The 9509-nt window shown below is 40.2% G+C and overlaps 1 protein-coding gene across 2 annotated transcripts; it reads right to left on the bottom strand.

Annotated features, from left to right (window-relative positions):
- Nucleotides 1-68: 68 nt before the first annotated feature.
- ANKRD37 (ankyrin repeat domain 37) lies at nucleotides 69-2809 on the bottom strand. Of its 2 annotated transcripts, XM_027122642.1 has the most exons (5): nucleotides 2601-2798; nucleotides 2244-2396; nucleotides 1292-1383; nucleotides 554-757; nucleotides 69-305 (listed from the first exon to the last, which is right to left on the bottom strand). In XM_027122642.1, coding segments are annotated over exons 1-5 (477 nt in total). In that variant the 5' UTR covers nucleotides 2628-2798; the 3' UTR covers nucleotides 69-304. The 2 variants fall into 2 exon arrangements, with proteins under 2 accessions (XP_026978443.1, XP_026978442.1); XM_027122641.1 differs by lacking the exon at nucleotides 69-305 and having other exon boundaries at nucleotides 550-757; nucleotides 2601-2809.
- Between the last annotated feature and the right edge of the window lie 6700 nt (nucleotides 2810-9509).

The following is a 9509-nucleotide window of genomic DNA, read 5'->3' as shown; positions in this document are numbered from 1 at the left end:
TCCTGGGTGTAGTTTGATGGTTTCTATGATTTTTTTGTAAAGGTTGTAAATATTACACAAAGGAAAGAATTTATTCTTTAGACACTCCTTTAATAAATTAAAAGACAAAGCATGCACAACCAGAATGTTACAGGCATATAAATACATGTATTCTTGAATGTTATCTTCACTTAGAAGAAAGTTTTCCTCCTTCTTAGAAGGTGTTTAGACACACTTGATGAGCCAAAAGCCATAGCTTGTAGCTGAGCAGTAGATCTGCATGAAGTGAAGACCTTCTCCACATCTCTTCATAACCAATACGACATCTGTTGTTAAACATATTAACATTAAAAACTTTTTTTAAAAAGGTTTCCTTCCCAATCTTCCACCATGCAGGACAATTTTTGGTCTCTAGAATCTAGTAGTAGTTACTACAACCAGTATTAAAATGTGTTAATGAGAATGAAAAGTTATACTAGAAATAAGACTGCCAATATTTAAATGAAACAATAAATTCTGTGCTAAATAAGAGATCCTTGAGGGAGGAAGAAAGAAGAAACTATGAATTCCTTACCAACACTTCCTTTTCCCATTTGTATCTTCTTTACTTCCAAAACTTCGTTTCTGTCTGAGCACTGGAACACAATGATCTTTATTGGATTGTTCACTTGGTTTTATTGTCTGCATACATTTAATTGTTGTAAGAAACTTGCCACATTCTGGAAATCCACATGACCAAGCAAGATCTTCAGCTGTTTGCCCATTCTTATTACATAAACTGAATTTGAGACAGAAAATTAGTTAAGTAAAAGTTGACAATTGTTTAGCCTTTTTTTATATCTTCCTAACAAAGGCGCTCTGGGCTCATACAAATGTTGGTTGCAGAATAGAAGAGGTAAAGGAAGCATAGAGGAATTCCATTTTTGCTCACTATTTATCCTCAATGGCTAGCACAGAGTACAGCACAGAGTGGGCATTTTATTTTTGCACGAATGAAAGAGTATTCTTTGTTCACTACAATGAGTTAAGTACGCAAAGGAAGTCAGTGAGAACTTCTATAGAATGGCTTTTCTAAACCAAAACTAAGATGTAACACTGCCATGACAGATGAATAGAACTGTATCTCTGATTGCTTAGGATCCATTTTTTATTTATTCAAATTGAATACATAGTATTAGATGTCATTAACAGCCTAAGTTAACATTTAAACGTTAACATTATCAACGGCAAGCATCATGTAATTAAGCTGTAGGAGTCTGATTAGTTTAATCCAAGAAAATATAAAATCTGAAGCCACTGATTTCATACTTACTCAATTTGGGCGTCACTGGCTACAAGCAGGCTGAGGCATTCCATGCTTCCAACTTTTGCTGCCTTGTGTAGTGGAGCTTCTCCAAAAACATCCTTACAGACAAAACAGCACATTTTAGTCTCTCCCCGAAACACTCTAGTGGAAGTTGGTGGGTGAAGTCTATTGTTTGAGGAAGCTATTTGAGGAAGCGGGGTTAGAAATGCATTGTACTGGACCGAATTTTTTAATTCTTTTTTTAAAATAAAATTCACTTGGTGCCCTATTAAATACAAAGTTGTCATTAATAAAAATATGTGCAGCCACAGCTACAAACATACATTGTTTTAAGTGAATAAAAGCAAACTACAATCCTACAGAAGTAAAAAAATTACAATTTAAAATTCACCATACTTTAATATTCATTGAAGATGAAAACTACCCTAAGAAAGTTCTGTAAGGAATTGTATTGGTTGTGAGCATGCCTCACAAGTATTGCTATCCTGAGACTTTTAATTTGGTAATGGAGCAATTGTTCCTTTGGAAATGAACTGTAGACCTTGGAAATGCTGTCCCACGTAGTAGCCAGCAACCATATATCCAGCTAATGAGCACCTGAAATGTGGCTAGTCTGAATTGAAATGTGCTGTAAATGTAAAATACACAGCAGATGGAGACGACACATGAAAAGAAAATGTAAAATATCAGTAATGTTTTATATTGATTACATATGAAATGATAATATTTTGGATTAATTGGGTTAGGTTACTAAAATTTTCATGTTTCGTTTTCATTAATGTGGCTACTAGAAAATCTTAACATACGTGTCTCACATTATATTTCTATTGGACATCGCTGCGACAGTCATGTTTCTAATAATTGAAACGACTGAATATCTCGGCGTCTAAGAAGTGTTTGTGTGGATTTGGGGTGGAGGGGGAGGGTTGCACACGCCAACAATCAGTTACCTAGTTACCTGTTGGTTGAGGTCAGCGCCGGTCTGCAGCTGCCAGAGAAGAAAGCAAGCAAGGCCGCCACCTGCGGCCAAGTGGACAGGCGTCTGCTCGCAGGGATCCGGGGGTGCGTTGACGGAGGCCCCGGTCTCCAGCAGATGCCTCAGACTATCCACCTGCGAGAAAAGAACAGCTCCAGCACCGCCTCGCCTTTGTCAAGGCTCATGCCCTCCCTGGATTGAACATCTTCCTCCACTCCAAAAACCTTCCAACTCTGAAGAAGCTTGGCTTGGCAACGCCAAGTGGTCAGTAAGCCATCACCCTAGCTAGCCCTCCCTAGAAGACTTAAGCCTGCAGGGCAAAAGCAGCCTGAGTCTCACCTCGGGGTTGCAATCGAGCAACAGCATCTCCCACCTAAAGTAGAGGACTGGAGTGCTTGGGAGAGCAGAGCGGTGAGACGCTCGCTGCAGACAAACAGGTAAGAGAGCACAAGCCGCCCAAGAGCAGGAGAATTTAAAGATCCCCAGGGCCAGCGGGCCGGCCCCTCCCCGCCGCGCCACAGCTCTGGCTGCGCCCCAGCAGCCCAACCCTGGGCTGCCGGCGTTTCTCCGCCCAGCTGCAGCCGCACGTACACAAACACTGACACGTGCAACTGGGAACCCAGAAAGGCTGGCGGGGAGAAAGGAGGAGGAGGCAGCGCGGGTCTGCCAGCTGATTGGCCCAGCGTGAGGCGCCAGGCCCGCCCACCTTGGGGCGGGGCCCCGAGCCGCTCCCCCCGCAGCCCCTGTGCGCGTGCGTCGTGGGGGACAGCATTCCGGGCGGTTGGGCTTCAGCGGCCGCCATGAGGCGCGCTGAGTTCGGCACGTCTCACGCTGTCGTGCTCACCTCTTTAGGCCCTTTGGGGAAGCGGAAGTCGCGGGCGGAGGTTTTGGTTTTTGCTGGCACGCACGTAACCAGGAAACCAGGGAGCTACAAGGAGCTCGGCTGCAACACGACCTTTGGAAGCTGCTACGCTTGGTGCTGGCGCCGGGGTCCCAGCCTCCGGCTCCTGAGGAATGAAAATTCCTTCTTGTCTCACGTTCAAAATCGCCCCAGGCTTGGCTCTGTCCCTCAAGGCCCTGGACGTTTAGGGAGGAAAGCGGAAGCTGAGGGGGCGATGGGGGGGGCAGGAGGAGGGGCGGCTAAGGTGAGCTAAGGGCATGGGTTTTCCCGCAGGGACTGCGCCCCCCCCCCCCCCAGCTCCAGCACCCCTCTCGCCTTTGTCAAAGCTCACGCCCTCCCGGGACTGAACATCTGGTTTAAATGGTTTATCAAACCCCACCCTTTCGGGTTTAACATGATACCATGTCCGTTCTGGGAATGATGTAAAACGAGCCAACCACTGTAATGTGACCCCTCTTGGAGGTGGGTTAGGCGCAGTGCTGGCCTTGCCGCCTAGGGAAGTGTTGAGGGTCCCCAGCTTTTAGCCCTGAACTTGCCGAGGCGGGAGCCCCCCACTCATCATGTGGAGAGTTAGGGGATAAACGAAGGGCCCGGGCCGTGGACGCTGAGGACCCTTGGGGCTCTTCCCCGTGGGCAGGGCGGACTAGCTCTGAACCGCTGGGGGGTGGCGGGAGGAAGGCTCTCCGGAACTCTTTATGCTGAGCCATTCCTTTAGCTTGAGTCATTCGTTTTTGTAAAGCTTTAGGAACAGACAGACATGCTGACTTCAAACCGTAGCCATTGACCGCCTGTCAGATAATCTCTGGACTCTTTCCCTAAGCACTTTTTTATTCGGGTTAATCTAGCTAAAAGCTAAAGCTCCAGCCATTTATGTGTTTTCCCTAACATCTTCAGCGATTCCCTTCTATCTGCTGATACCTTTGAGAGCAGGACTGAAAGATAGTTTGTTATAATGCTTGTAGAGGACAAGCTCATTGTCCTGTGAAGATAGGTGGCCTTTTAGTTCTAATTTTGGTTACGGTTTATTGTTTATTTTGTAATAAGAGCCATAAAATAATTTTGCAGTAATTCATATTACTAGACTTATGCAGTGATCCAAGGTGTCAACTGAGAGAAAAATACACAACATGAGAGGTGTGAGTTAAGGTTTATTCAGGGTCTTACTGAGGACTGTAGCCCCAGAGACAGCATTCGGATAGCTCTGAGGGACTGCTCCAGAGAGGTGGGGGGGGGGCTACTTTATATGTGATTTTGTTGTTGTTGTTAGGGAACACGTGCAGTCAAATGTATCTTGGTAAAAGATCACTGCCCGTCACAAAGAACAGATATCCCAAGTTAATGATTATAGGGCTTTTCTATGTATGGGAAGCGGGGTTCATTAAAACTCTTCGTGAAATGCATGTGTCTAAGGGCCTGTTTGTCCAAAGCACAGAGCCTCCCGTTTTCATCTTTAAATTTCCTCTGAAGCACAGATTGCCCATCCTGTTATCACCTTAATCTCTTCATCTGAAGCATCCAGTGCCCTGTTGTTCAGCGGCTGCAGCGGGTTAATCTTTGAAGACTTGGATGGTGAGCAAAATGCTCTTTGCTCTTTTATTTGCAAAGGGGTAGTTTTAAACGTCTTTGTTTATATGCATACTCGAACATAAACGTGTATATGTATTTATGTTCAAACACATATATAGAATCGTACTTGTGTTCTTTTTTTAAATATTTAAACTATTCACAGTACATTTTTATGCTAAAGAATATCAGAGATACATGAGAACACATGTCCATATTGCCAGTTTTCCTTTTCTCATATTTTTCAATTAGGTAAGTACTGTTTTTCAAAGCTTCAAATTTGCACAGATGTTCATTTTCAGGATTTCCTAACTAATACAAGGTATTATCAAAGAAGTTCCTAGAGTTCTAAACATAGGTTTTGCAGTTAACGTATCATGCAGTGGGATATTTGTGTAATGGATGCACTTCCACATTACATCCTTTCTCTTGAAAACAAGATTCTGTTCAGCATGCATTAAATCTGGTAATTATTGTTAACTTCCGGTGACATATTTAAATTTCACAAGGAAAGGGAATGTTGTGAGTACTTGTTAAAGCTTTTATCCCATTAATCACTGCATACTTGTCCATTGCTCATGTTTCCAAAAAATTCTTTATATCTCAGGTAAGTATTTGGTTTAGTCTTAAAAATGGGCCTAAAAGCCATCTAAAAACTGAACAAAGCTGGTAGAGTACAAAAATATACCGAATAAATACATTTGGGGGACAATATCTTACTGGCAAGTAACTGGAGATTTTACTGAACATGTAGCAAGTGGGATCAATTTTCTAAAGTGGAAAATGGTCTAAGATGCATATTCAACAGTCATTCTTCCAAGCATTGCTGATTCTACTTATGTTTAATTTGCTGCTAGATGTGCTTGAACTAATCAAATGTAATTCTGTCTTCACTGGCATGTGCAGTCGGGAAATCCATGTATGATCCTTGTATGATTGTAAAAGCAAAAGATTTCCCACAAATAAATTCTTCTTGTGCCTTATTATATAAACCCTTCCAGCCTTGCTTACTCAAACTTCTTGGAGAAGGTAATAAATTATATAGTTATTATAAACAACTGCTGCTCCAGGATATTGTGGCACAAAGGATAGATAGATATTTAGATAGACAGATAGGTAGATGGAAGGGAGGGAGGGAGGGAAGGGAAGGGAAGGGAAGGAAGAGAAGGAGTGAAAAGGCAACTCTTCTTTACAAAAGAATTCCAAATACTTCACGTAGACACTCCCCACTCCAGGAAACAGAGATTAATCCTCTCCCCACACTGTTCTTTTGAGTGTGGGCTACACATAATGCCTTGCTTCTGAAGAGTAAGAGTATAGGAAGAGGGGAAGGTAACTTTACAGTGGAGAAACCTGTGAAATACTACCCTGGCCAGGTATTTGTTAATATTATCAGTGATAAGTCATGATGATAGCATGCACCCCTGATAAGATGTGTTGAGAAGGATACTTCATCTCTGCATCTTCCCAAAAGTCCATAACCCAAGTCTAACCATGAGTAAAATACCAGGTAAACCCAGGTTGGGAGACATTCTACAGGATATCTGGCCAGTACAAAACTGTCAAAGTTATAAAAAAAAAAAAACAAGGAAAACCTGAGAATCTGTCATAGACCAGAGGAGGCTAAGGAGACATGATGACTAAATGTAGCGTGATAACCTGGATGGGATCCTGGAACAGAAAGAGAAAATTACAGTAGTCCCCCGTTATCCACATTTTCAATTTCTGTGGTTTCAGACCAACCATGGTCTGAAAATATTAAATGGAAAATTACAGAAATAAACAATTCATAAATTTTAAATTGCGTGCCACCCTGAGTAGCATGATGAAATCTCACTCCATCTCCATCTCCGTCCCTCCTGGGAGAGGAATCATCCCTTTGTCCAGGTTAGTCACCTAGTAGCCATCTGGGTTATCAGATTTACTGGGTTACTGTGTTCAAGTAACCCTTATTTACTTAATAATGGCCCCAAAGCACAAGAGTAGTGATGCTGGCAATTCAGATATGCCAAAGAAGTTATAAAGTCCTTCCTTTAAGTAAAAAGGTGAAAATTCTTGATGTAATAAGGAAAGATAAGAAATCAAACAGTGAGGTTGTTGAGATCTACAGTAAGAACAAATCTTCTGTTTGTGAAATTGTGAAGAAGGAAAAAGAAATTTATGCTAGTTTTGCTGTCGCACCTCAAACTGCAAAAGTTACACTTAGTTAATTTTCTAGATTTAGTAATGACAGAAGATACCTAAACCAGTATGAAACTAGTTTTAAAAAAACAAGGAACGAAAAATCTCACAATTTCTCACAACTTTATTACTTTTTATTCTGATCACTATTTAATGTTTTATTCTGATTAACCAATACACTTTAGTTCCTCTGTAAAACACACTGCCGGTTGCACTGGTCACTGGGAGATCTTACCAGGCTGTTCTGTAGAATACTCATTTACTTGGGATCACAGCAGTTTGAATTTTTTTCCACACTATAAGGATTATTATAATATATAATATAATTAAATATTATATAACTGGTGAGATATGGGTAAGAAATGAGAGATATAATTTTTAAGAAGACTAAATTGAATGCTTTCAGATTCCTCAAGTAGCTAAGAAAAATGCTTTCAAAGCAGGTGAGGATAAATCAACAGTAAAGGATGGGGAGAAATAGTTCTGCCCTCAAATTGTTCCACAGGCATTTTTCAATTCATATTCCATTTTAAAGAAACATAATCTGGAATTTGTATGCATATGGTTTATGCAAGAAAGGCAGTTCTGAACTCTCACATTCATCCTCTATTTAAAGCAATAGCTTCTGACCCTAAGTGAAAAGGTGGGAAAATAACTATATATTTACATTTACATATTTTAAGTTAAAATGTATATCATATGTTTGTATACTCACATTAAGTTCCACCTTGATTCTTGTTTAATTGATAAACTACAAGTCCCAATAATACCAGATAAGAGGGCTCTTACTGCATTGATTGTGCAACCTATTTCTTTCATTTAGGAAACAGAGAGTAGCTGAATATATAGAATACCTTCAGAAAAAGCATGCATTATATTTTTTGTGTAGGCCATAGCTAATTGATATATTTGATATATAATTTATCTAGTGTAGAAAGTTGAAACTCATTTTCTTACAGTACCTCAGATTTGTCAAAATTTGTTAACATCCTACTCAAATTAATCTTTGTCCCTAAGAGGAGAAAATACATAGATAAAATATTGGTTTTACTAATCAAGTAATTATTAAAACAACTAAATAACAGTAATATATGATGTCAAGATAAGTTCTACTCAAAGCATATATCTAATATTCTACATTTTCCAGCTACTTTAAATAATGTGTAATTTTGAAGTAAAACAGCTGAGTTTCAAACTTTTGACACATTTTCCCAAATTATCTAATAAATCATTTTTATTATCCAATTATTTTATGCAGGTGCCATTGATAAATTTCTTACATGCTTAATGTTTTTTAAGAACTAAGTAACCAAAATACTTTGAAAATTAGGTCTGTAAATTGCTTCATTCACTATGGAAAGCAGTATCTATCACTCTTCCTCAAAGTATTCAAAATAGAACTACCATATGATTCAGCAGCCCCACTTCTGGGCATATAGCCAAAGGATTTGAAATTAGAATCTCAAAGAGAGGTTTTTCCCTCCACATTCACTGTGGCATTATTCACAATAGCCAAGACAAGGAAGCAACCTAAATGCCTGTCACTGAATGAGAAGATAATGTGGTAGCTATGTAAATGGAATATTATTCAGCCTTAGAACCTGGAGGACATTATGCAAACTGAAATAAGCCAGACACAGAAGAACAAATATAACATGATCCTACTTATACGAGGGATCTAAAATAGACTCATAGAAGCAGAGAGTAGAATGGTTGTTACTAGGGGTTTGGGGGGGGGGTGCGGAATGAGGAGGTGGTGGGCAGAGGGTATAAAGTTTCAGTTATGCAAGTACTAGAGATCTACTGTACAGCCCAGTGCCTACAGTTAACAATATTGTGTTGTATACTTAAAATTTTGCTAAGAGGGTACCTCTTATGCTTTAGTGTTCAAATAAATTAGGTGGGAAGAAACTTTTGGAGATGATGAATATACTTAGCATGGATTGTGGTGATGGTTTCATGGGTATATATTTACGTCCAACGCCATCAAGTTGTATACATTAAATATATACAGCTTTTTATATGTCAATCATACATCAAAGTGATTTTTTTTACATCTTTATTGGAGTATAATTGCTTTACAATGGTATGTTAGTTTCTGCTTTATAACAAAGTGAATCAGTTATACATATGTTCCCATATCTCTTCCCTCTTGCGTCTCCCTCCCTCCCACCCTCCCTATCCCACCCCTCTAGGTGGTCACAAAGCACGGAGCTGATCTCCCTGTGCTATGCGGCTGCTTCCCATTAGCTATCTACCTTACATTTGGTAGTGTATACATGTCCATGCCACTCTCTCACCCCGTCACAGCTCACCCCTCCCCCTCCCCATATCCCCAAGACCATTCTCTAGTAGGTCTGTGTCTTTATTCCTGTCTTACCCCTAGGTTCTTCATGACATTTTTTTTTTCTTAGATTCCATATGTGTGTGTTAGCATACGGTATTTGTTTTGCTCTTTCTGACTTACTTCACTCTGTATGACAGACTCTAGGTCCATCCACCTCGTTACAAATAACTCAATTTCGTTTCTTTTTATGGCCGAGTAATATTCCATTGTATATATGTGCCACATCTTCTTTTTTTTTTTTTTTTTTTTTTTTTGT

The sequence above is a fragment of the Aethalodelphis obliquidens genome, unplaced genomic scaffold (assembly GCF_003676395.1).
Source record: "Aethalodelphis obliquidens isolate GAN/ISIS:26980383/991018 unplaced genomic scaffold, ASM367639v1 scaffold25, whole genome shotgun sequence".
Taxonomy (NCBI): Eukaryota; Metazoa; Chordata; class Mammalia; order Artiodactyla; family Delphinidae; genus Aethalodelphis; species Aethalodelphis obliquidens.
The sequence above is the reverse complement of the archived record's forward strand: the minus strand, read 5'-3'. Positions and strand labels throughout refer to the sequence as shown.

Bases quoted from the DNA above. Each gene is read 5' to 3' on its own strand.
- ANKRD37 (XM_027122641.1), bottom strand. From the start codon at position 2,627: ATGCTGTTGCTCGATTGCAACCCCGAG. The intron at 2,397-2,600 runs GTGAGACTCAGG...CTTTTCTCGCAG, and splicing joins TGCTCGATTGCAACCCCGAG to GTGGATAGTCTGAGGCATCT. The intron at 1,384-2,243 runs GTAACTAGGTAA...TTTGTCTGTAAG, and splicing joins GCGCTGACCTCAACCAACAG to GATGTTTTTGGAGAAGCTCC.